The following is a 25,870-nucleotide window of genomic DNA, read 5'->3' as shown; positions in this document are numbered from 1 at the left end:
CCGTCCGCTTTTATAGGCGAACAGATCGCAGAAAAGAGCTGCCGATAAGGTTTCAAGGGGAATTTTAGCTTGGCGAAAAAGTACACAAGCCAGTTGGAAACAGATTGTATGGATTCAGATGCATATACTTAAAGCAAAATAATATACAAACTGTGAGTCAGTAAAACCATTTACAACTATTTTTTTTTATTTCCATTAATGTTTGTATTTTACATATATTTTTATTTTATTCATAAGTTTTAATAATAATAAAAGTAAGAAATAATGTTTATTGCATTTTGGGGGAATCACAACCATATTTTACAAAAGACACTGAAGTCATATTCTAAAACACCGTAGCCAGAAAAGTTTAATAAATTAAAAAGGTTCTCACTAAGCACGTACGAATTTGAAAATATATTTTAAACGTTTATGCGATGCCAACGAGGTACATCCAAAATTGTATTTTTTTAATTGACAATTGACATTTAGAAAGACTTGCGTTCATTTTTAAGGAAAGATTTTAGTTAATATCTTTACCTTACGTGATACTACATTTTTGATGACTTAAAGAGAACCAATAATAATTAAAATACTTGAAGAAGCACGTACGAACCGCAAAATATTTATCAAATTTTTTCAGCTAACTGCAACAGGTATGTTTGTAAACGTTATTTAAAAAAATTGAGATACTAAAGAAGTTAGAAAGGTTTTTAAAATGGCTTTTGGACAAATTAATCACTAATTTAACTCTCGCATATTTGGTGGGAATTTTAAAGTCAATACTAATAAATTTCAGGTTTAAAAACTGAAATTAAAAATCAAAATAAAATGTAAATCATGTTTCTCAAAGATTAATTTGAACAATACATTTATTGGAAATCATCAAGTTATTACATACATTAGAGTCCTGGCTTCATCCGTGCTGGGTAAGGACTTGTTCGACGGGCTTAGCCAGATGCAAACCAATTCTTGCAATTTTGTGCAGTATTTCCTCCTATCAGAATAGAAATACTCCTATTTACTTCAGAGCAAAGTATCTATTGGGGAGGGAAATCAAACCAGTTGTTGAAGAGGTCCAATAAATATAGCCTCCAACTGTCCCAAAATGGCCAAAATGAGGGCGACGACGATGAAGATCGAAAAGTAATTCATAGTATTATGGCTGGGTTTTCCAAAAGTGAATTTTGTGGACTAATGTGCCTTGTGTGACTAAATCCTAAGTATTAAAAGGCAACAGTTTTTATAAGCAAACAAACGTGAAAAACGTTTCCAATCATAAGTTGGCCTAATAAATTATAATAGTCACATTTACATTTAATGTACTTGCAATTGTTTTATGCATGAGCATATTTCTTCACAGAAAATAGATAATCAATGTAAATTTTTTCATGGAAAAACTATAACACATCCGCACGTATTTTTAGCATTATAATAATAATTTTAATAATAATTACCAAGAAAAAGTATTACCATTGGCTATTTATTTATTACATTTTTGCTTCTTCATTTAGAAATTACTTTTGTGAAGAAAGTGTTTTTATATTGTGCTTTTCTCTGTATTTTCTTAAAATAATAATTGCAAGCGTGGGCTAAAATTGGAAGTCTATAAACATAATGTTAAATACGCACAATTTATTTACTTCGAACAATAAATTTCTTGGTAAGTAATAGGTCGTTACAGTAGAACCTTGTTGTCGTTAGTGGCCTCTAAGAATATTACCGATGGGATTAACAAGTGCGAATCCCATTTGTGCGGCGTTGTGGGCTAGTTCCTCCTGTTAAAATAGTCATTTATTTACTTGGAACATAATAATTTTAGAAATGGGACAACCAACCAGTTTTGTAAAAATATCAACGAGAGAAGTACCCGCTTCTCCCTTGTGTATAATGGCCAAAATGAGGGCGACGACGATAAAGTAATTCATATTTATACTTTTGATTTTCCGAAAGTGGTTTTTCGAACGAATAACAACTGTGTTACTGATGTCTTTGTCAAAATGGCAAAAGCTTTTATAGGCTTTAAAAGCCGAAAATACGTTGGCAATAATAAGTAGGTTCAATAACTATTAAACTTCAACTTTAAAAACAAAATATATATAAATGAGAACACTTACTAATATTTTCCCTAAAAGGTGTAAGCCAAAATGAGAACGACGACGATGAAGATTACAATGAAATTTATTACTATATTTAAGGGATTTTTAAAATTGTACTTTGCGGAATAACAGGAACTTGGTGAATTTGTCTAAGGGCACTGGTTTTTATAGGTAGAAAAACGTTGTCAATAATAAAATGGCTTAATATATTACAATAAGAAATCTTTCAAATCTTTCTTTGAACGGAACTTTTGTTGATAAGTAAAAAGTTGCAAAGGTCATTTTATTATCCTTTCATAGCACCAGCGATGGGCTTTACAACTTCAAGTCCTTGTTTTGCCATCTTGTGCGCCAGTTCCTCCTGCAAAATCGAAAAATGTATAGTTACATCAACCATCTTACTTTTTGAAGAGAAGAGCTAACCATTTTTTGGAAAAAATCAATGAGAGGAGTCTCCTCCGATTGTCCCTGATGGCTGATAGCCAAAATGAGGACGACAACGATGAAGAACGGAATGTAATTCATATTTATATTTCAGATTCTCCGAAAGTTGTTTTTCAAGCCGATGAGAACTGTGCTACTGATGACATAGTCAGAAAAGGCAAAAGCTTTTATAGGCCTTAGAGATCCGAAATACGTTGGCAATAATAAGTGGGTTCAATAAATATTAAAACTATAGCTTTAAAAAAATATATGCATATTTATGTGCTTGTACTTAACATTTTATTGGACGTGCGAAAATGTAACGTAGAAGCAGCCCTCCATGGTCGAAAACTCAATCATTATTGACAAGAGGAATACAATAAAATGTATTTGTCATTTTAATATTTGGACGGGCGGTTTGTGGGCACGTTGATGAATCTCATGAATCTGCATGACCCAGTATTGTAGTTTTCTAGTTTCCGAGATCACAGCGTTCATAGGGACAGAAGGACATGGCTAGATCGACTCGGCTATTGGTCCTGATCAAGAAAATATACACTTTATAGGGTCGGAAACGCTTCCTTCTACCTCTTACATACTTTCCGGTGAATCTAGCATACCTCTTTAATCTACGAGTAATGGGTATAATTAATGTTTAAGGAAACACAGAGTTTGAAACGAAATCAATTTATTTGCTTTAAACAATACAGTTTAAACAAAACAGTAAGCCCGTCATTTGTGGTTTATAATAGCATTAGCAATGGGCGTTACAACTTAAAATCCTTCGAAAACAGATAAAGGTATGAGTATTTACTCACTAATGTTTTCTAAGAAGAGACAAGAAGACTTCAAAGAACTTTATTACTATATTTCGTTGTCAATAATAAATAGGCTTAATATATTATAATATGTGATTTTACATTTCAAAAGACATGCAAACAGCTTATACTCAATAATTTTTGATGTGTGAAAATTCCAATCACCATAAAAGATATAAGGACATTTAGTTGAAAGCTTAATGTAATTATGTTATTAAAACGCTACATTTATTAAAAAGCAAGAAGTTATAAGGGTATAGACTTGTTTCATTATCCTCTCATAACAATAGCAACGGGTTTAGCAAGTTCAAGTCCTTTTTTCATCATTTCGTGCGCTAGTTCCTCCTGCAAAGTAGAAATATATATTGTTACTTCAGAACATCTTTTTGTTTTAAGGAAGGACCAACCAGTTTTTGGAAAAAATCAATGAGAGGAGTCTCCGCCGATTGTCCCTGATGGCTGATGGCCAAAATGAGGACGACGACGATGAAGATCGAATAGTAATTCATAATTATTATTCTGGGTTTTTCCAATACTGAGAACTGTAAAACTGAGGACTTTGTCCAAAAGTCAACGGTTTTTATAGGAAATATAATTTCAAAAAACCGTTGCCAATAATAAGTAGTCTTAATAAATATTAATGACTAAACTTAAAAATGATATGTGTACAGTCAAGCATCCATAACTTAAATGGTAAAATCTTTTAATATTAAAAATGGTTCGATAACTACAATAATAATAACTTATTGTAAATTATGCCGAAGGTGTTGTTTTTAAAATTGGTTAAGACTGGGGCATCTTAAGCCAAATTATTAATGATAAAGAAAACATTTTTAATCTCCTTTTGTTCCTTCTCTAACTCAGGTCTGTACGGGTATACAAATTCGTTAGTCTGTAGAGCTATTTTCGAGTTATGGATGTTCGACTGTAAATTATGTTCTTATTTTTACATTTAATGTGAGTGCTACAATTTTATGCATGAGCATATTTTTTTTGTGGGAATATCGACCAAACAATAATCAATAGAAAATGTTTAAAATCACGTACGAGTTTCCCATGAAATATTTAATTTCACTGGAAGGCGAGCTAGCGCCCTCTGTGGGCCACATGCCGCAACAACAGCGGAGACACACACTGACAGAGCATGGGCGCAAACCTTTATTTTGAAAATACTAATATCGGTTCATGGAAATGGTACTAATACGGTATATTTCCGAATTAGGCTCCGTTTACACTAAGTCAAGTAAGTAAGGGTGTTCCCTGGTGAATTACAGATTTGCTTAATTTAGGGCAGTTGCTTATAAGCTGTTCCGTACTAATTCAATATAACGGTTTAATGTTGTCGTTAAAAGCCACAGTTCATTTTACTAAAAAGGCATGACAACTAGCTAGTACTTCGGTATCTCCTGACCATTTACTAAAAAAATATAAGAGAATATTTATAGTTCTTTTTGCCTGATCAGTAATTTAGGACAACAATAACAATGATAAATAAAGTTATATATGCTCTAAGTTTCGAAAAAATTGACAATGAGTCCTAGGTGTTTAAAAATGTTGTAGGAACATTTTACGGTCGTTTCTTCGATTTCTGATATTTTTTGTTACATAATAAATAATATATCTCATTAAACAGATAGATAACAGACCATTCATCAGTGTGTGTGTAAGAACGTCTTAAACATAGTTGTTCACATTTTAATGAATACCTTGTATGAATCATTTCTGGTATATTTTGGTCTTGAAAGTGGTGTTGTTAGTATATTTTTGCGATTAGACAGGGTATTTTATGGATTTTCGATATCACACTGACCGCGTGGTCCGACTTCCTTTTCCTGTCAAATAGTCGACAAAGGTGGTACTTTTTTTCTTTCGCCGCCGAAAATGGCCAAATTTCGCGCTAACCACAACGCAGTGCAGCGAAATATTGAAAGAAAACGTGCGAGGGCGAGGTTCTCCACGAGAACCAGTGAAATGCTGGCGGAATGCCGTCGATTTGTGACTGTACTGCGTTGTGGAGAGGCGGCTTACACCAGCGATTTGTGTTTTTGACTAACTGAAACCGTAAATCCGGTGCTGAAAATTGCAGATGGCTATCGGCTCCAAGATTATCAAGCCCGGCGGCGCGGATCCCGATGATTTCGAGAAGTCCATCGCCCAGGCCCTGGTGGAACTCGAGGCCAACAGCGACCTGAAGCCCTACCTGCGGGATCTGCACATCACCCGTGCCCGCGAGATCGAGTTCGGCAGCAAGAAGGTATAACCTATATTGACATGCACACCCTATCAGAAGTACTTTAACCTTGTTTTCCCCCAGGCCGTCATCATCTACGTGCCCATTCCACAGCAGAAGGTGTTCCAGAAGATCCAGATCATCCTGGTCCGCGAGCTGGAGAAGAAGTTCTCCGGCAAGCACGTCGTCGTGATTGGCGAGCGCAAGATTCTGCCCAAGCCCACGCGCAAGGCCCGCAACCCCCTCAAGCAGAAGCGTCCCCGCTCCAGGACTCTGACCGCTGTGTACGACGCCATCCTTGAGGATCTGGTCTTCCCCGCCGAGATCGTGGGCAAGCGCATCCGCGTCAAGCTGGACGGCTCCCAGCTGGTCAAGGTGCACCTGGACAAGAACCAGCAGACCACCATCGAACACAAAGTGAGCTTTAGAACAAGAACTCTCTATAAGCGAGGTGTGCATCGTGTGTTTTGAGGAGCGTACCCTCGATATTTGGGCTTCCTTTGCCATGGAGCCCAATCTTCGCCAGGGGACGCAGAACATTCAGGCCAATTACTCGTTATTGCAGGCATAAGAAGCCTTTGCGGTCCTGCATCTCCACATATTGGCCACACTTTGGTCTAAAACAACGTTCTTGTGTTATTTGCTGGCAGTTATAGCCAAAGCCAGTGATTGTCAAACAGAACGTATAACAAAAACCAGGCAGCTAATCACTCCATAATGTTGAGCCGACTTGCCAGGGCTTCTGCATTACTAAATGTATGCCACATTCTCACACCTTCAGTACTTGATATATGATCTACATAAGTTCAGATATTCAGTAGATGCATCTATAGGACCACCTCTACATGGTTATCTACCGTTTTTGTGTTATTTGCTGGAAGTTATATCCAAAACCAGTGATTGTCAAACAGAACGTAGACTAAAAACCAGGCAGCTAATCACTCCATAATGTTTATCCTAATTTAACCAGGGATTCTGCATTACTAAATGCTTGCTACATGCAAACCAAAATTAGGGAAATAATATTCTTAGGTCCGTTTAGTTTTATTTGCTGGTTGCTTTATTTAAAATCAGCGATTGTCAAACAGAACGCAGATAGTACTCCAGGCAGCAACTCACTCCATAATGTTTATCCTACTCCAACAAGGGATTCTGCATTACTAAATGCTTGTCACATGCAGATATCTGAACCTATACTGATCCCACTCACCGTTCTTGTGTTATTTGCTGGATGTTTTCCTTAGTCCAGCGATCGTCAAATAGAACGCAAATCAAAGCAACTAATCACTCCATAATGATGGGCCTACTTTAACCAGGGCCTCCTCATTACTAAATGTTTGCTACAGTTTAGAACCTATAGGAACACTTGTCACAAACACCGTTCTTGTGTTATTTGCTAAGCGGTTACTCAAGCTCAGCGATTGTCAAACAGAACGCAAAGTAAAGGCAGCTAATCACTCCATAATGTTGAGCCGACTCTCCAGGGCTTCAGCATTACTAAATGCGCGCCACATTTTTGTCAACACTTATTTTTTGGAACTTTTCGAATTTAGTACGTTCTTGTGTTATTTGCTGGACGTTTTCAAAGTCCAGCGATTGTCAAACAGAACGCAAACTAAAACGCAACTAATCACTCCATAATGATGCGTCTAAATTAGCCAGGACTACACCATTACTAAATCTTTGCTATATTACTATAATATTATTTTAAACCACACACGATGCACTACGACAGCCGCCTATTTGCCTCCCAAGCACCGTTTAGTTGCCTGGTGCCTTGGGACTTCCTATATAAGCGGAAAATTAATCCAGCTTTCCGTACGATATCTTCGCTGCAGTTTTCCTGCTGCAGAGGAGGTCACGGCAGCTGTACACTATCACACATATCACCCTTAAGATCATGTCACTAATGTTTGTTTCTTCCCCTCCTTTAGGTCGACACCTTCACCTCGGTCTACAAGAAGCTGACTGGTCGCGATGTTACCTTCGAATTCCCCGACAACTACCTGAATGTCTAGAGCGGGTTCTCGTTAGAAAGTCGCATTGGTTCGCCGGTTCATCTGGGAAAATCACCGCTATTCTGTAGTGCAGAATGAGTTTTTTACATGAGCTAGAGAACGTGAATAAAAATTAAACAATTTAAAACTAAGCAAACTTCCAATTAAGCCAACTCCTCTCTGTTGTCCTGTAATTAATTAGCGCTAAAGGAAGTTACGTATGGGTGTGTTTGATATGTAATCCTTTAGACCAACGTTACCCTGCTGGGATGTCACACAATTTGATTAAGGGCAGCATTAAAAGACGTCATTATATGGAGGACTGGAGCTATGCTATACTTTTTATGACATGTGGTGTGTGCTCTACTGCTTAATTAAAGAGTTAACTACGTATGTTTATTTTAATAGATTCAAATTGTAGCTTTTCTCTGAAGGAGCAGCACGTGTGTCAAAAGGGGTTAGTCTTGTGGCGCGTCTCATTTGCGTGTGTTGTAATAATAGGTATTCCTTAATTTGGTTAAATTACACGCATTACGCTTTTGAATAATCACATGTGTGATTGGGGGTGGTAAAAATGATGGGCTTGTGGATTTTCTGGGAATGATTAATTTCTACTGATCAGAAAGCTTTAATATGGAACACCCTATTTAAAGCTTTTTAACCGCCAAATTCTGGGTTCTAAAAACCATTTCTTATTAGGGTTGACCTTAAGTTTTATTTTGTTTATTTTTCGATAAATTCTGACAAAAATTAGGATAAGTTATCATGTTCTGTAAAATTGTAAAAGTTAATTACAGGCTAATGGTGGTTATTTAGTAATTGTTCCTTGTCGATACATTTTCCCTTGAACCCTTTCGTGTATTTCTATTTTATCATCAAATCAGTATAGTCATTGTTTTGACCATAAAGGCGTTGTTTAACCACAATGGTCTTGGTTTATTTATGGCTCTAGTGCACTCCTGCCCCATTTAAGCTGTCCAAGTCGATTGATTGCAGTTTTGAAATTCAATTAGAAGCGACCGCGAAATCACGCAATTCAACAATTCCGAAATGCTACACGACCTTATAGGCAAACAAAGGAACTACAAGCGAAGAAATTAAAGATTGGGGGTTAAAGTCACCGGACTGACAGGACATGAACATGAAAATGAACACGAATGGGGCTTTAAGTTGTGAAGTAGGGAAAATAGTTCTCGTAGAACTTTCGATTTCCGACAAATTGTTGATGTTGTGTTTGTGTTATTTTTTTAGGGGGCCTGTGGTGTCTGGGGAATTCCCGGTGGGATGTGGTGTTACAAGGGGCGTGGCCCTTGGGCGAGACAGGTGGTGCGATGACAAGTTGGTGGGATTTTTGGTGGAGGTGGCTCGCCGACTGTCGGTGATTCTATCTAAATGACCCCGCCGGGTCATCTATTATTGATGTTGCCTAATTGTGCGCCATTCTAGACGAACAGTTATCATTAAGGGTGGTACTTTGCGGGGTGGGTGGTTCTTTGTTCGACCTTGGACCCGCTAGTACGTAATGTCGTCTTGAGAAACTCCGTTCCACGCCCCAATTAAAACGCAGCCCACACATTCGAGGGCAGTTTGTATGTAGATTTTATTTGACATGTGCTTGGCGGAAAATGTTTATGACAGTCGCAGTTGGGTTCCCACCATATCCTGTCGATGGGACGGGGAATGAGAGACTCCCTCCAGGACTCGGCAGTCCCTTTGACATATTGTTATGTCATCCCTGACGATGGCGACGGATTTCTGAGTCACGCCGCGATTCCCAGTTCAAACAGCCGAGAATGGGAATCACAATCTGCAGTGAACAGGCGTTCAGGGAGCCGTTATACTATCAGTGGGTGACCAATTAGTTACTGGAATAATAATCTATTATTATGTTTTGGGTTTTTTATTTCCAAGGATTATTATTTCTTGATTAAGATTTAATTTTTTTTAAATATGTTTTTATTGCGTAATGAAAACTAAGTAGAAATATGATTAGTTTTTGGAATATGAACTCTTTTCTTTTCTTCGTTTGTTATTTGTTGTTTATTGATAAGATAATCTTTATGAATGTGCACTTAAATGCTGATTTAAATTTTGGACTAGCTAAATTCTGAGTAACTACCTTTTTGATATCAGAGCAATAATATGCCACGAATCCCTATCATTTTTAAAGTTAGTGCAAGCATTATCGCATGCACAGAAAAAAATGGGTTGGTACATATTACATAAGATACCACCTCATCACATAATTTCAAATTGATTGCCAGAATTTGATAAAATATTTTTAAACACTAAGCAACTATTTATAAACACAAAACATTTTTTTGAGGGGAAGATAAGTCTGTCGTTGTAGGAAGTCTATCAGCTTATCGGTTGATCGGCTTCGAGTTCTGGACTCCGTAGGGCCACTTTAATATTTATAAGGGGCGGAATCGGAGGGGAATCTGCTGTGCGTCGATCCAACGAATCAGCATTGGCCAGACACTGGCTGATAAGACCCCGATAAACCAGCTATATGGTTAGTAAATCAACTAGTGAGCGCTCCGTGAGAGCTCGTCTGATGATCGCACATGCATCGTCAAGAATTTCTTGCCTCGCTGAGTTTTCTATATTTATCCAGAGCTAGCGTTACATCATGCCACCCACTAAGATTTTTAACGAAAGAAGGCAATAAATTATGAATATTCTTGGAGGGGATGGATTTTTGGGTGCTGTTTTTATGTATAAGTTCTTTATGCTTGTCGAAGCCCAAAGAATTTAGGTAGTTGCAGCGATAACGTCAAAATTGGGTTTCCGGTTTTGGAACAGGCTTTCAAAAAAAGTTTTTTTCCAGCACAAAACCCTATACAAGAAAGCTGATTTCTAATCTTCCTCTTTCCTCTTTATTATCGGAAGACAAAACATGAAAATATGATAGACACTCTATCTATAAAAACCAAAAAATGAGAAGGAATGCACATAAAAGCGACACAGCGATTATAGGCAACAAACAAATAGAGAGAAATATGGGCTTTCCTCTCTTCGTCTCTGGGAAAAGTGGGCCAGTAAGAAAAGTAAGCGACAGCGACTGGGAACTTGGCCGATATTTACAGCTCTGGGATCTCACGCGATGACGAAATGCGGCACCCGCAGCCCACTACTCGTATACGTGCTGTGGGTTCCCTCTTGGCCACTCGCATCGAGTATTGAGTATACAACCCGTTGCCGGCTTCGTTCGCGCGACTGTTGCTGCTCTGCCGAAGTCAGCGTCTGCGTCTGCGCCGGCGTCTGCGTTAGTGTCACACCTACTCACTGTGGAATACCCTACGAATTTCTGGTCAAACATGATTGGTTTTAAAAGGGAGTGAGGGAATAATATTTCGGAAAGAGAAAGTTTAGGACGAAGAGTTCCATGAACTTTGTGTAGAAGCACAGAACTGAAATATTGTATTTCTTAAAGACAATAAAACTTTATTTCAGTAGAACATTATTAAGAGACTGATAGCTATTTTAAAGACGATGGATCTTGGCTTTTGGTATCAAGAAAACATTTTAGGGAGTTATTTTAACCATTAACCGACCTTTAACAATATTAGAGTTTATATTGTCAGGTTTTGATTAAAAAATAAATAAAGCTTTATACGCTTTTCGTAGAAGAGAGAGCATGGTGATATTTGGCCACCCGAACTTCTTTCTTAAACAGATTAGATAAGTTCTGGCAACCCCCATATCTAATATCTTTTTAATGAAAGATTCAAATTTCTTTGCCTTTTAGTCTGAGTTAGTTACTTTAAAGTAACAGTTAAAATGAAAGTGCTCACATCGGCTTTTCTTTGCATTCTCTTGTTCCACGAGACCAAAGCTCAGTGTAAGTCTTACTAGGATAACTTAACTTCCAAATAAGAAAATAATGATCTATGTGTGATTTAACCACTGACAGATAAGAAATGCCATAGCGAAAAGAGGGGAGTTGGAAATTGTATGACTGTGGAAGAGTGTCCGATTTATTATTCTGGGCAGGCGAACCAATTTGCCGGTCCGCAGAAGGACCACTTCTTTTCCTTCGAGTGTGAACCGCCTTTGGTGTGCTGCCTTAATCAAAAAGTAAGCGGCAGGATTATTAGTTTGCTACCTCAACCTCCCACCTGCGGTGGCTCCGATGCCAAGTATAAAGTTTTTGGTGGAGTGGAGACCGATCTCGATGAGTTTCCTTGGTTGGCAATGTTGGAGTACCAAAAACGGAATGTAAACTATCTGACCACCAACTGCGCTGGATCGCTCATGAACCACCGGTACGTCCTCACAGCTGCCCATTGTCTAAAAGGAAGGTTTGTGGAGCGGATCGGAGAACTGTAAGTGTATACTAAATTTCAAGGTTTTTTTTAGTGTTTTTTCGATTTCTCGCAAACTTTTTCCAGTGCTTCTGTGAGGTTGGGTGAGCATGACACCCGTACCGATGAGGATTGCTCCGGTCGTATGGGGAGATGTAGTCCAAAATTTCAGCGGTTGGGTTTTAAGGAGATCCGGGTGCACGAAGGATTCCAAGGGATGCTCGGCAGTAGTTTGCACGACATTGGCTTGATTCGCCTAGAACGGAATGTTGTCTATTCGCACAGCATTCGACCTATTTGCCTGCCCTCGACTGTGCCCTCGGCGGTGAGGTTTCCCGGTCGGCCACTTACCGTAGCTGGATGGGGTACAACTTCAACCCTGGAACGTAGTCCCACCAAGCAAAAAGCGGAGCTTAACTATGTGAAAGCATCTGAGTGTCGCAGATTCTGGCAGGCCTACATCCATCTGGAATCCACCCAACTATGTGCCGGTAAGATTCAGACCGACAGCTGCACAGGAGACTCCGGCGGACCTCTGATGCAGCTGCGTGATGGCATTTGGGTCCAGGAGGGCATCGTTTCCTTCGGCATCGGATGCGCCATAAAGAATCGGCCCGGTGTCTACACAGATGTGGCCGCATACGACACCTGGATCAGGCAAAATGTTGTGGCCAGAGATGGGGATTACGTAGAACTCGTGGCGCCCCTCCGCGTAGTACCAAATCAAATGTACGGGCCTTAGAAAAAGATTCGAAGCAAGAGAGTTCGATTGAAGACCGCAATATACAGTGACAGATTTGAACATTAAAAAAATCAAAATAAATAATCGATGAAATTCTGCTATATTATTTAAACTGACAAAAAATAATATGTTTGATAAATTAAAAATAAATGTGCCTTAATGTTAGAAAAATTTTTTAAGTGTGGGAAAAAGTGGGATGGGTTTAAATTTTTGAATATTATTTAATTTAGGTACGTTATGATCACCAATAAATGGGGTTTGAGTAACCAATGTGGAGCAAAAATCGGTTTTTTTTAGACCACCAATCATTATCAGCATGGATGTTGTTTGGATCGCGAAAGTGTGGGGCACCCCATAAAGATACCGAGTAGGGTACTCCCCGTTCGCCTACATCACACAGTTTTCCCTGAAAAGTGGTCGAGTCGCAAGGCGGCAGCATTGACTTTGAACCGAGAGTTGTTTGTGTAATGTTTACGGAATGTGTGAGCACAACAGAGAACGACAAACAGAGTGGGTGGAACGAAGGGGGTGGCGAAGGGGGGTGCGGACGAACAGGCAAGGCAGAATGGTAGATAATAACTGTAGACGCAGCGAAGCGACAACAAATAAACTACAAATTGAATACTCCCCACCGCGGTCGACGTCGCAGTCGCAGTAGGCGTCGCTGCCGCCAGTAGTTCTGGGTGCCACTAGGCAGCGCGGTCGACGGCGACTGCGACGCAGGCAGCGCCCGCTCTTTGGGATGTAAAATGTCGACCGATTTCAGCGGGCTTCGTTAGTCACTTGAGTTCGTTCGCCTGGTCAACAACAGCGAAGAAAGCGAAGCGAGAAGAGAGAGAAGCGCGAAGAATCCCGGCGTATCCGTATCCCGAGAGTCCCGACGATCCGATCCGTAGTTCCAAAGTTTCCGCCGCGGAACCGCGAGTCCCAGTAACCCAGAATCCCGAACCACATCAAAAGTAGGTTCCGTAAAAGTGATCAATAACTGTATAGCAACGGCATACCATATGGTTTTCTTTTAAGAGCTCTCTAAGAGACAGCATTTATAAAGCATAATAGTGATGTCTTAGTAGTATTTCCTCAGACCACCTCTTTAAACATTAACTTTGTTGAGGCAGTGTGTCATATGGTATTTCATTAAAGACTCTCTGAAACTTTCGGAAACTAGCACTATAGAGCATAAACTGCTACAAAGAAAGCACATTAATCAGTCCACGCCCACTTCTAATGCTATATGAATAGTATTCCCAATCCCAAATCCAATTCCCAGCTCCCACCCCTCTGCAAACACACTGCTCACATGCAAATTGTAACCCAATTGTTTGCTCATTTCTGTCATTACCAGCGTCGATTAGACGGAGTGAGTGGGGGGAGTTTGGTGGGAGTCAACAGAGCGAATAACATGCACACACCACCTCCCCCAGAACAACCTCCAGAAGAACCTCCCCCAGGTGTTAGCTCTAGGACTGTATACACATTATTATCCCTCACGATTTGATTGCCGCGACACGCGTTGACCCACATCAATAAACCGACCAAAACAGACTGACTAAACAAGTTGGACCCTCGAAGAAGGGGTCCCCAAATCCTAAACTCCCAATGGAGTCGTGAACTCCCACTAATTTACGAAAAGAAATAATGAACTGCTCATAAACTACACTTAGTTTTGTTGAACTATTTAATAAAGTGTACGCAAACGAAGGAGTTTCCAAGTTTTCAACCACTTTAAAAACTTATCTATGTTTCCCTTTAAAAAAATGTTTTTAAAACCGGTGACCTCATACTTCCGGTACCTAAAAACAGCTAAGTTTTGCGGAATCTGTTATCGCTTTGTTTCGTCCTCAAAAAGTACTTGTTTCTAAAAAGTGGAATGTTGTTTTAACAATCTTTAGATCGAAACTCCTCAAAGTGTCAACCAAATTAAATATTATTATTCCGTTCCTTTATCTGTTTATGCTAAAAATTGGTCACAGATGTTGCCCACAATCTTTAGTACGCTATCCTAAGATCAATAAACAAACTGAAATAAAAAGAGGTTCTTAAAGCAACGTTCAAACTGTTAATTCTTTGGAATCCCTTATCGTCACCCTTTACCGGGAACAAACAAAAATACCAGTTTAAAAAACTTTCAGATAACTACATATTTGAGCTATAAAAATCGGAGAGAACTATATTTTTAAGCTATATAAAGTGTTTTAAAAATGAGTGTTGCTGGGGAACAATTAAAGATTGCCTTTTTTGCTAGACCTATCAAAACTAATCTAAAAGTAGAGCTCTTTAATTGTTTTAATGATTCTTAAATAGTGTTCCCTTGCGTATTTATTTACTTATTTATTCTTGTTCTTGTTTCTACTTATATATGATCATTCTTAATTTAGGTCTGGTTCTTTCCCGCAGTGTAACTGTAGTTTGCCAACGATCTGGTCTGAATTATCTTTAGATAGCGAGTGCCTTCAATTACCCCTCGACCATTAAAAGCTCCAATTAAAGGTGGCAGCCGGGCAACAAGTGGCGATACAATACTTGATCTCTTGCCGTTGCTCTATTAACTCGCAGTGCTGGGAAATCTGTGAGGTTTTCTTTTCTCTAGATACAATACGAAAAAGCTCCCTGCTGTCACACGGGGGCATGGAAAATTCCCAATAAAATTCGGCATTTCGGCATTAAAGTCTATCGGTGGGTGACGATATAGGAAAATAGTTAGTGATACGACGACGTGCGAGCCATCATGCAATTAGCCATGTCTAAAAAATGGGGAGCAGTACGGAAATCGGGAAAGGGGTCCGGAGAACCTCTTGATGGGCGGTCAGCTTTATCGCAAAAAATGAAAACACTCCAGAGCGAATGGAGCGGAGAATGCCAATAAAATAGTGGTTAGGGGTACTAGGTATATGTTTATTATTATTTATTATTGGGCGAAATAGATTGTTTTTTTGCCTGTGCAGTGCGTTGCCAAGTTCCCAAGTTAGAAATTAAGCAGACGAGAGTAAAGTGGCTCTCTTTTTTTATGTGGAATTTAATTTATGCATGCTAAAGTTGCGTGCTCGTTGCCAATGAAAATGTTGATCAATTCTTGTGACAGCGTTCGTCAGTGGAAAGCCCCCTCTAAGATAGCACATAACCCTCGATTTATTTCTCCCTCATTCAAATTAGCGTGCGTGGCTACATTTTCTAATTAAAAGATGGGGCGTGTTTGGGAGCCCTCAGTGTGCCGAACCCCTCCGCGTCTGGTATATTATCAATATGTAAATTGATCAGACTCCCCCTGCAATCTTATCTCTATGGCAACTTACGTAAGGGAAGCAATTCTTCGGCACCCCCATTACTCATGCCACTCGGAACACCTGGAGGGGTCAGACAGAAAGTGAATCACGAAAGCAATAACCGCACTTGGAGTATTTGCCGTGGTCGATAGGGTCTTATCAATGCTCTTTACCCGAAAATTTTGAATGAATCAAGTGGGGGGGCTGGGGTTGGAGGTAGTATGGGCCGGTTCCGAAAATGTGGGCCGAGTGTGCCAGGTGTGCAATGCTTATCAGCAAGGCAATAAGCCATCACACACGCACGAGAAATGGATCGACCATTCCCCTGGCCGAAAATTATAGGAAATGTTCTGCGGGGGCGTCGACTATACGACTATACTACCCAGTATTTGGAGAGTCCAAAGGTACATGGCTTTCGGGTAGGAGTGTGACACGGTAAAATCAAGAGCTCGGCAATTTACGATTGCAATTCTCAGCTATCCAGGCTAATATATCACAATTTGCCCACACTTAAGAATTTCACAAAATTGTTTAATCAGAAAGAGTGAAATATTTTTAAGACTCGTAGCTAATCGGAGTAAATAGAAATATTACGATCTATACTTATGCAATTATTGTCTTAAAATAGTAATTAAAAAATGTTTTATTCAACATCTCATTGAAAACTAAATACCCCAACTTACAATGTTTATACTTTTTAATTTAATGGGTAAATTGCTTTCGTTTCTCCTTAGAAAATCATAAGTTTTTCTATGTTTGTTTTTTCAGCTGCCCATGCTATTTAGATGTTTGAAAATCTATTCACAATCTTTTCACATCCCAAAAATATTTATTGGTAAATTAGTGATTGGATTTAACTTTTGGATATGGCAATAAAAGATTACCTATTTAAACAAATAAATGTTTAAGGAATAAATAAAGTTAGATGAACCGAACATTATATGTTTATTACTCTTCTCTAAAAACAAAATACTTAGTAAATTTGCTATTTGCTTGGTTTTACATTCTTTCTCTAGCACCAGGTACATCTTAGTCAAAATACCTCTACCATACAGACTAAGTTCATATATTTTATTGGTAGATAGAGGATAGGGGTGTTTAGATAACGAAACTATGAAGCAATCGTGCACATGAGATTTGGAATAGTCGAAAGCCCGGCAATTCCGAGAGCCGAGTGACAGGGCAGAATCATATATCAAGAGCCTCGGTATCACACTATACATCATGCAATTAGTTTGAGTTTTGACCCACCTGTATGGCTCTTGTTTTGCAGATCCACCTGTTAAACACCTGCCTATGACTCAGTGTTGTTGCTTCATTTCAACCATAATGATGTAGTGTAGCTCTATTTGTTTTTGCCAGATAGTGGCCAACTTGCAGATCGGTGATTGCAACATGGAACTCGGCAGGCGATAAGCCGCGATAAGGTCGACCCTGAATGCCGGAGTTTATTCCACAAATAAACGGAATTCTGTTAATATCCAGAGCAAACCCTTTGGGTCTATAGGGGCTTAGGCTGGCAACAGTTTTCACACCAATTACAGTCGAAGACCACTGAAAGGCCTGCTAATAGTGCACGGTTATAGCCATCCTAAACTTCAATTAGCGAGTCTCTGTGGATTTGCTTTGATAGCACAGCGAGAAAAGTTCTATTGTAGATGTTGGGCTCTTGAAAGCAGTAACTAGCTTAGCAGTCCACAGCAAATGTTTACAATATGAAAGGTTTATTAGCCTTTTATTGTTTGCCTTGGCATTACTCATGGTTGGTTGGAGGTGGCTTCTTTGATCACCAGATTATAAATCATTAGTAGTGCTAAACCTTTTATATGAAAATACATGATATGAAGCCAAAGACAATTGTTTTTTGCGAACCCTTTGGAGACTTCCCCTAGTTTCTTATGTCACCTATTATCACATATGAAATTCGTTACTTCAGTATACACTTAGTTGTACTTTCTAACGTTATATTTAAATGTTTAAATCAGTACAACCATGGATCATGACCCATGATCAATAGCAGTAATCACACTTAGTGGGTTAGTTTATTGCTAATGTAATTTTTTAAAAGCCTATAATGAATATAATGATTTCTTCTATGCAGGATGTGCCTTTCATCCCCTATTCCCGGCCAGAAACCGGCCCCTGCTGTGGGCCACTGCAACGGCTCCTGCAGCCTGGACAGGAATGGCAATCGCAGCTCTCCGAGTGTCCCAAACGGAGGCGAGCTGAAACACAGAAGCACCCATGCCACAGATGCTACATCACACACTCTAATCAAAGACGAGGACAATCTGGGTTACAAGGAGGAGAATGCAGTGTACAAGGAGAATGTCCTGGAAAAGCAGAAGTTATTGCTGGATCAGGAGCAGAAGGTGAAGGAACCGGTGGTAGAGGAGGAGGAGGAGTACCACCCACAGATCAGATGGCCCGATCTGGGGGCCCAGGCCTTCCTGCACATCGGCGCTTTATATGGATTATACCAGCTCTTCTACGCCAACTTCTACACATTCCTTTGGGGTGAGTGTCCACTGTTTAGAATCCCCCCTCCCCTGGGTAATTAACATCTGGGCAGCTAATGAGTTGTCGCCCCTACTGCCACCTACTGGCCACCAATCTCTGTAATTGCATCTGCCAACATGCAAACAGTGTTCCAATAGTCGGGTATTAGCTATTTTGTAACCCAGTGCCATTCGCTCTTAACTGGGGCAGTTTAAATTAGCTGTCTATATTACAAATTCCCTGGGTGAGGTAATCATTGAGTTCTAAATGGAGATATAGGGGATAGATAAAGGGGAACATAGTGTAAATTAAAAGGCATTCAAATGTCTGAAGGAAGACATAATATCTCTGATAAGTAATCAGGAGTAAACGTTTGTGAAATCGAATCATCAGATACTGCACGTAGTATCTAACCCAAAAATGCATTTCAGTACTTAAAATTAAAAGTTAATTGGAAAACGCAATAAAACCTTTTATAAATTATTCAAAAATTCAAAACAATCAAGTCACTTAAGGAGTTCAAATAACAAAAACCTAATATGAGGAACAGATCAAAGATCTTCAGTGTTTTTGTCACAGATGACGCACGGCAGGAAAATCTAAATAAGTTAATATTATGCAATAGGTAAACAACCATCTCGTGAACTTTGACCGCTGGCAATTAAAGTTAACGAACGCTTCAATTGCTCGATATAATTCGGCTGGTGATCGAAATCGAAGCATAGGAAAGATTTCCGAGTGAGGAGGCGTCGAAATAGGCCACCCCGAAGAAAAGGGGGGAATATGTAGATATATTTAGAGCCCAGAGTTGTGTCATCCGTTGAGCAAATCAAGCGAGAAGCGTCACCAGCACACCAAACTATTCAGATGGGTCGAGTGTATGTGGTATATATAGTATATGTATGTTTTGTTTGTTTGTTTAGACAATGACAACCATCTGTTCCTCGTGTTTTTTTCAGTGGTGGTCACCGTTTGGGTCTCCGGAATTGGAATCACGGCGGGAGCCCATCGGCTTTGGTCGCACAAGTCCTACACGGCCTCCCTACCACTAAGGATACTGCTGGCCTTTGCTTTTTCGATTGCGGGGCAGGTTAGTACATCATAAAAATGATTGACTTCAAATTATATTTAACTGATCTATCAAATCCCCACAGAGAGATGCCTACACGTGGGCCCTGGATCATAGGATACACCACAAGTTCTCGGAGACCGATGCCGATCCGCATAATGCGAAACGTGGCTTCTTCTTCGCCCACGTGGGCTGGCTCTTCGTGACCCCCCACCCCAAGGTCGTGGCCAAGAGGAAGGTCATCGACATGTCGGATCTGGAGGCGGATGCAGTCTGCATGTTCCAGCGGAAGTACTACATCCCGCTGTTCGCCCTCTGCTCCATCGTCCTGCCGGTGGCGGTGCCCTGGTACTTCTGGAACGAGGACCTCTGGATGTCCTTCTGGATTAACTTCAACATGCGCTTCACCTGGACCCTTAACGTGGCCTTCTTCGTGAACAGCGTGGCGCACATGTATGGCAACAAGCCGTACGACAAGTAAGAGAGACCACTGTACTGTACTGTACTATACTGTATCAAGAAAAATTTAACGGATAAAAAAAAATTATCTCTGGCTGTAAATATTTAGACTAAATACTTAAAATGACCCCTTTATCTTACTTTTATTTCATTTAATATTTGTTTTTCCTATATGCATTGATTATTTTTATTCATTGTTCATCCATTATTTGTAATCAAATGGGTTTAGTTCCAGTCTGTGAATGCTAGAAATAAGTTTATGAACAATAATTTAGCTTTAATTGGCTAATAACTCATTTTGATTTACTCTTTATAATGCGTATTTTTTCAAACTACACATAAACATAAACAGTTTTTTGTTTTCCTTGCCAGAACAGAAAATCGTAATTAATTAATACCCAAAAACAAATACTTTTTCACGAATTTGAGTACATTTATAACTCAATAAAGTGGAAAAATAATAATAATATAATAAGGAGTTGCCACTTATTTTAAGTATTTATTAATGGTATTGACATCCCTTCTCTTTTGTAATCCAGGAATCTTATGTCCACTGAGGCCCCCATTGTCTCCCTGCTGGCCATGGGAGAGGGATGGCACAACTACCACCACGTCTTCCCCTGGGATTACAAGACGGGGGAGTTCGGCAACTATAGCCTAAATATCACCACCGGTTTCATCGACTTCTGTGCCTGGCTGGGCCTGGCCACAGGACGTAAGTTTACCCTAAATTACCCAATGAATTCCTACTAATAATCCCTCTCTATAGGTAAATCGGTATCCTCTGATATGGTGTTGAGAAGAGCCAGGAAATGCGGCGATGGAACTCGCTTCCTGGACGACGACTTCGCCCACAAGGATCCGGTGTGGGGTTTCGGGGACAAGGACATTCCCCGCGAGGATATCGTGGAGCTGGCCAAGATGCAGAACTAAGCTCCCGCCATGTATTATGATTTCAGCCTGTGGTTTTCCTAGTATTAAGTTTGTAGCACCAAGCCATGCCTTTTGCCTCTGCTTAAACGATCTAAGCTTTCATTTGAGGTTCTTCAGAGATATCAAATGAAAGTTTATATCCTTTAAGCTAGGCATTTGACCCATCCCCCATCCCATCCCATCCCGGATCACTAGGATCGTCATATAGGGACGCTAATCTCCCATCGTTGCTTTCGTTACTTACCTGCGGGTCAATAAACTATGTTTTGTATTATAAGGCGGCTCGACTCTGAACACCCTTGAGATTCTTGAGGCTTATGCATAGGCAATTGGTCAATGAATAATCGAATACCTTTCGCCTCATTGGGTTTGGTAATTATGGAGGGGTTTTAGTATAGTCAGAACTGCCGCAAGGGGCGGAACAAATTGGGATACAGGATAGGAAGTTGGAATTACCATGGTGGAAACCAAAATAAAGGAGCAGGATTCTACTGGAGATTCTATCCTCAAGAAGCGCGATGCCATCTGGCCATTGGTTCTTTTTTATATCCATGTAAATATCCTCGGTATATATGGTATTTACATTCTGCTCACTAGTGCTTCGTGGGCCACAATTTTATTCAGTGAGTTCGTCGGGTTAATCAACTCCACGTACCGCATTTTAAATAGAAATATCTATTCTTATATCTTGAATAGCTGCTCTATTATCACTTTTTGGAATCATGGGCGTGACAGTGGGAGTTCACCGCCTTTGGGCGCACAGGACTTTCACCGCCTCCAAGCCCTTAAAGGTTTTCCTCATGTTCTGCCAGACGACAGCCGGTCAGGTGAGAAAACCCCTCTAAAGCTTTTACTTACTATGCCTCTGGTAAAAGCTCTTTCTTTGGGTTTTTACCTGAGACACAAACCCTATAGATTAGGTTTGTAAATTTGGTGTTTTCATTCCGGTTCAGGGCTCCATCTATAGTGTCGTTCAGGCCCATCGACTGCACCATGCCAAGTTCCAGCAGGACGAGGATCCCTACTACAGTAAACAAAACTTTATGTACGCCCAGGTGCGAGGGAGTCTACTGAAGTACTCTCCCCAGCAGGAGGAACTGCTCAAGGATGTGGATGTGTCGGATCTGGAAAGTGATCCCATTGTCATATTCCAGAAGAGGTGGGTTAAAAGACCTTAGAGGTTTCTTATAGTTTATAAGATATTCCGAATAGTTTTTTCTAATTTCCAATTGATTATGATATATTTCAAGGTTCTATGTCCTGCTGTACATTTTCCTCAATGTACTACTCTCGGTAAACACACCGTTTCAGTACTTTGGAGACTCTTTGGCCACCTCCATGTTTGTGGGTTTCTGGTTGCGCAGTCTGATTGTTATAAACTTGGGGAACCTGGTCAACTCATCCCACTTTATATGGAGCATTCACAAGGGCTTTAAGCCGACGGACTCGAATAGTATCTTTCTGATCACGAAGAGTTACTGGCCGCAGTACCATTACCTGTTGCCCAGGGACTACCAGAGCGGGGAGTTTGGGAACTATGCTTCGGGAATAGGATCTGCCATGATCCGGGTATTTGCAGCTCTTGATTGGGCAAAGGACCTGAAGACCATTGGATCCGTGGCCGTGCGTCAGGGGCTCACGAAGGCGGTGGAGACGGGTCGACCCATTGTGGAGTGCATCGAGGAACAGGTGGAGTTGGAGGAAAACGCCCTGCCCGCCAACCACTTCCTCAACCGCGAGAAGTTTATGTGAGCATATTGCATCATCGCGGGGCACTAAAACGATGCGACAAATGGTCGCGACAGTCGTAAAAATAAATTAACCGCCATCGAGAAGGCGGGGTAGAGTAAACTGTGAGCCTAATTATTGGTCGGCATAAAAAACATGGTAAACAGAGGTGCAGTTCGAAAACTCCACGGCGTTTTCGTGGGCTGGAATGGAACTGGAAATGGAGATGGATATGGTAACCCTCCAAGTGGGCGTGCCTGGATGCACTTGGTGGGTCTTTCTTGCCCAAGAGCAAATAAACTAGATTACAAATCACAGATCGGCCTAATTATGCATTCCCATTCACACAAAGGGAAATTCATTCGTCTAATAATATAGGTTTTTCATCAGATACGTAGGTGGTAAATACATATTTTTATATATATTTTCCTTATGTGGGCTTAACTATTTTTAGTTAATGATAATAGATGGGTCTTATGAAATGAAATTTCAACAAAAATAATAATGATATCTTGGATTCTGATTAAGAATATTTTTTTTTATATATCATAATACCCTTGAATGTAACTCTTGGGATCTCTGGGCTTGTTTTCTTTCTGTGCACTCCTCTAATTTCCGATTTCCAATCCAAGTTCGAGTTCGTCACCTTTACCTATTCCTCTTTCGGCTGTTTACAGATGCCAATTCATTTGGCAATCGGTTCGTTTGCTTTCCCATGCTCGAATCGGTTGGGTATCGGGATATGGCTATGGATGTATACATATATTAGTTTATTTTCGGCATCAGGTGCTTTGTGCCGGGTTTTTATGGGTTGCGCCTAATGATTTTATTAGCCATACGCAATGTGTGTTCAGTGGCTGCGACGCTGATTGATTCGTCAATATTGACACCGCACTCAGTCAGTGGCTGCCCAGAAGCCTTTTCCCAACTTATCCTCCTTTTTGCAGCCAATGTGTTTGCTCATCAAACTTGGTTTAAGCAAACTGAGCGCGTGACTTGGATCACATCGATCGATGCTAAAGAGCCTGGCCATTCTAATGTACACATTCTAATACCTATTCATAAAGCATAATCCACCTGGGTGTGAACATTCCACACTCAACGCAACTCCACTGACTCACATTTGAGTCGGCCACTTGTACCAATTCCTAATGACTCTGCACTGAAGTGATTACTAATGAATTTGCCTGCTAAAAGCTGGCACACTTAAAACATTTTATGACCCAAAGTGCATGAAATTACAGGCATACGTGAGGTGTAGGGAAAATGAGTGGGAAAATGGAAAAAACATACCATAAAAGTAAAAAAGTTTCATTAGAATAAAAAAAAATTATTGTTAAATATAGTATAGACATTATAGGAAATACCCTACATCAATAGATTTGATCATGATATATGTTTATGTTTTAAAATTGCCTTAACGGATTAACCACTTGGGAGTTTTAGCAAAAATCTTTTGCAGAACTCCCATTACATAGAGTTTTCTAGTGATTTTAAATTATTTTTTCCATTTCTATAAGATCTTTCTGAGTGTATCCCTATTCGCTTTTAGCTGTTTGCGGTGTGGCAGATTTAAGATCTGAGATCCGCTCCGCTCTGTGGCAAATTGCAGTCGCGTCGCGTTCTGCGCTTTGTTTAGTGTTAATTTGTTTTCCATAAACCGACTGAGCGACAGTTGAAGGTTGCACAAATACGTGGAGTACGCAAAATCGCTGTTGACTGGCTGGCTTATGCAACTCTATGGCTACCATAGGCCCCAAAAATACCCATTTTCGATTTGGGCAGGTGTGTGGATGCTGGGGGGTCAGCCCTGCTGAAAAACCTATCCATTCACGGCCTCATGGCTGGCAAATTGAAATATCTTGCGCATGAATGGCTGTCTTTTGAGCCAAGAACAGTGGAACGGGAAGCGATTAGGCAAAGAAAGAGCACACACATATGTGCCTCATATTTATGGATATGTGTATATGAGTACCTGAACAATAGTGAGTTGGCTTTGTTCGGGGATTTTTTTACATTTTTTGGCCAGAACCCTCATATAAAACGCTGACAGTGCAAAAAGAGAAGCTGCGCAATATATCAAAGTGGTTTCCAATGATTTTGAGTAGTCTGCCTGCCCGTTTGTTTATAAACAAAGCGCAGGCAAAAGCAGAGAATTTCCAAGCGTTTTTCTGATTTTCTGTGGCTTTGCATAATTGGCTAATGGGGCCTTACAACATCAGCACCTCATCAGCAGCAGCTTGCAGATATACCACACCATACCATCCCGTCCACAGTGGGTCGAGATCAAAGGGTTCGGTCGCGTGACACCGTAAACGAACGTCCGCAGATTCGGATTTCGGCAATGGGTTCGGATGTTTTAGGGAGAGAAGAAGAGAAGCTGTAAACCCAGTTTTACGATGGGCTTCCTTAGCTCTGGGGTTTTATTTCGCCGCGGGTTCGCCGCTTTTGCTTTTGGATTTTAATTAAGTTCGGTTTCTGTTTCTGTCGCCTCGGTTACGTAAAGAGAAAGCAACTCTCGTCTTCTGCGTCTCCGGACTTCGGGAACTAAACTTCATGATCATCGAACGGCTTTTGACTTTGGTCAACACCACACACACACACTTTAAAACAGTGGAAGCCCAGTTAAAAGATGACGACTGGAATCGATATTTATAAATATATCTTGGGCTGGCAAAAGGAGAGATTGTCCGTATGCAAATGAGGAGCAGAATCGCAGAATCCAGCGACTGTGTTTAAAATAGAAATCGCTGGAAGGGAAAGGTCTCATTTAAATATTGTATCCCCCTTGAATCGAGAACCTAATGGGCATTTGGGTTTTTGGCCCTTGACAACAGAGATCAAGTGTGCGAATCTGTCATGGAGGAAGTTTGATTCTTTCAATTAGCATGCCGAAACATATTTACTGATTTCCATTATCAAATGCAATTAGAATCGTCTGTGCTAGACTTGTGGACAGGTAATATCATTGGATCGTTCGTGAGTAATCGTGAAAAGTGCCGGCAGACTTCTTGTCGGTCTCTGAGTTTTTATTTTTTTAAAGCGGTCAGAGGGGCATGACTTGGGTGCGAAAGAGACGTCTGGTCGAGCAGATAAGAATCGGGTTTTTGGAGCAGACCCTATGTTACTGTGTAATGTTTTATGGTCGAAACACCTTCATTTTAATATTGGATGATTAAGATATAGGTTTGCAAGCTAAGGATTTAACCATAATACGATTTCTTGATTTTTTTTTAAGTTTGATTGATTGATTTAAACATAAATATAAGATTATGAATAATGTTGATAATTTTTCTAAGCAATATACATATGATACTATTATTT

General features: G+C 40.1%; 6 protein-coding genes, 2 long non-coding RNA genes and 6 other non-coding genes across 24 annotated transcripts in view; 11 read left to right on the top strand and 3 right to left on the bottom strand.

The window, feature by feature from the left end:
- Positions 1-7,703, top strand: part of RpS7 (ribosomal protein S7) — a 267,915-nt gene extending 260,212 nt beyond the window's left edge. The window contains exons 1-4 of one of the 2 annotated variants that reach the window (XM_017083150.4): positions 5,035-5,171; positions 5,406-5,573; positions 5,634-5,966; positions 7,484-7,703. In XM_017083150.4, the coding sequence (XP_016938639.1) occupies positions 5,406-5,573; positions 5,634-5,966; positions 7,484-7,567 (585 nt within the window). In that variant the 5' untranslated portion in view covers positions 5,035-5,171 and the 3' untranslated portion in view covers positions 7,568-7,703. Of the gene's footprint in view, positions 1-5,034; positions 5,172-5,405; positions 5,574-5,633; positions 5,967-7,483 lie in introns of those variants that run through there. The other variant, XM_070996191.1, reaches the window with a different exon arrangement.
- Positions 1-25,870, top strand: part of Mlc2 (myosin light chain 2) — a 272,717-nt gene that overhangs the window by 225,958 nt on the left and 20,889 nt on the right. The window contains exon 1 of one of the 10 annotated variants that reach the window (XM_070996180.1): positions 7,256-7,295. The exons of 6 other annotated variants lie outside the window; for them this stretch is intronic. In XM_070996180.1, coding sequence (XP_070852281.1) covers positions 7,271-7,295 — 25 coding nt within the window. In that variant the 5' untranslated portion in view covers positions 7,256-7,270. Of the gene's footprint in view, positions 1-7,255; positions 7,296-8,680; positions 8,685-10,464; positions 10,469-15,014; positions 15,019-25,870 lie in introns of those variants that run through there. 3 more of the 10 variants (XM_070996182.1, XM_070996187.1, XM_065866994.2) reach the window with 3 other exon arrangements.
- LOC136117192 (uncharacterized) lies at positions 834-1,187 on the bottom strand. The gene is made up of 2 exons (XR_010654566.2): positions 1,042-1,187; positions 834-976 (listed from the first exon to the last, which is right to left on the bottom strand). It is a non-coding gene; the product is annotated as an uncharacterized lncRNA (long non-coding RNA).
- On the bottom strand, positions 2,143-2,769 carry LOC139353048 (andropin-like). The gene is made up of 2 exons (XM_070996193.1): positions 2,502-2,769; positions 2,143-2,439 (listed from the first exon to the last, which is right to left on the bottom strand). Exons 1-2 carry the CDS (start codon positions 2,601-2,603, stop codon positions 2,365-2,367), a joined length of 177 nt encoding a protein of 58 aa, XP_070852294.1. The 5' UTR covers positions 2,604-2,769; the 3' UTR covers positions 2,143-2,364.
- On the bottom strand, positions 3,526-3,874 carry LOC118878132 (uncharacterized). The gene is made up of 2 exons (XR_005014675.3): positions 3,727-3,874; positions 3,526-3,664 (listed from the first exon to the last, which is right to left on the bottom strand). It is a non-coding gene; the product is annotated as an uncharacterized lncRNA (long non-coding RNA).
- LOC118878150 (small nucleolar RNA psi18S-1377) lies at positions 6,175-6,318 on the top strand. The gene has a single exon (XR_005014684.2). It is a non-coding gene; the product is annotated as a small nucleolar RNA psi18S-1377 (small nucleolar RNA).
- On the top strand, positions 6,406-6,551 carry LOC118878151 (small nucleolar RNA psi18S-1377). Its single transcript, XR_005014685.2, has one exon. It is a non-coding gene; the product is annotated as a small nucleolar RNA psi18S-1377 (small nucleolar RNA).
- Positions 6,584-6,728, top strand: LOC118878147 (small nucleolar RNA psi18S-1377). The gene has a single exon (XR_005014681.3). It is a non-coding gene; the product is annotated as a small nucleolar RNA psi18S-1377 (small nucleolar RNA).
- Positions 6,759-6,897, top strand: LOC118878149 (small nucleolar RNA psi18S-1377). Its single transcript, XR_005014683.2, has one exon. It is a non-coding gene; the product is annotated as a small nucleolar RNA psi18S-1377 (small nucleolar RNA).
- On the top strand, positions 6,928-7,065 carry LOC118878152 (small nucleolar RNA psi18S-1377). Its single transcript, XR_005014686.2, has one exon. It is a non-coding gene; the product is annotated as a small nucleolar RNA psi18S-1377 (small nucleolar RNA).
- On the top strand, positions 7,104-7,243 carry LOC118878146 (small nucleolar RNA psi18S-1377). Its single transcript, XR_005014680.2, has one exon. It is a non-coding gene; the product is annotated as a small nucleolar RNA psi18S-1377 (small nucleolar RNA).
- Positions 11,201-12,662, top strand: LOC108016448 (serine protease 7). The gene is made up of 3 exons (XM_065866993.2): positions 11,201-11,390; positions 11,463-11,874; positions 11,941-12,662. Exons 1-3 carry the CDS (start codon positions 11,330-11,332, stop codon positions 12,593-12,595), a joined length of 1,128 nt encoding a protein of 375 aa, XP_065723065.2. The 5' UTR covers positions 11,201-11,329; the 3' UTR covers positions 12,596-12,662.
- On the top strand, positions 13,379-21,095 carry LOC108016480 (stearoyl-CoA desaturase 5). Its single transcript, XM_017083141.4, has 6 exons — positions 13,379-13,554; positions 17,960-18,375; positions 19,317-19,447; positions 19,512-19,903; positions 20,425-20,600; positions 20,655-21,095. The coding sequence occupies exons 2-6, from the start codon at positions 17,961-17,963 to the stop codon at positions 20,816-20,818; spliced, it is 1,278 nt and encodes a 425-aa protein (XP_016938630.4). The 5' UTR covers positions 13,379-13,554; position 17,960; the 3' UTR covers positions 20,819-21,095.
- Positions 21,206-22,669, top strand: LOC108018338 (acyl-CoA Delta-9 desaturase). Its single transcript, XM_017085880.4, has 4 exons — positions 21,206-21,441; positions 21,515-21,645; positions 21,772-21,977; positions 22,069-22,669. Exons 1-4 carry the CDS (start codon positions 21,276-21,278, stop codon positions 22,568-22,570), a joined length of 1,005 nt encoding a protein of 334 aa, XP_016941369.4. The 5' UTR covers positions 21,206-21,275; the 3' UTR covers positions 22,571-22,669.

Source organism: Drosophila suzukii, chromosome 3 (assembly GCF_043229965.1).
Source record: "Drosophila suzukii chromosome 3, CBGP_Dsuzu_IsoJpt1.0, whole genome shotgun sequence".
NCBI lineage: Eukaryota > Metazoa > Arthropoda > Insecta > Diptera > Drosophilidae > Drosophila > Drosophila suzukii.
This window is presented reverse-complemented; position numbering and strand designations above follow the sequence as displayed.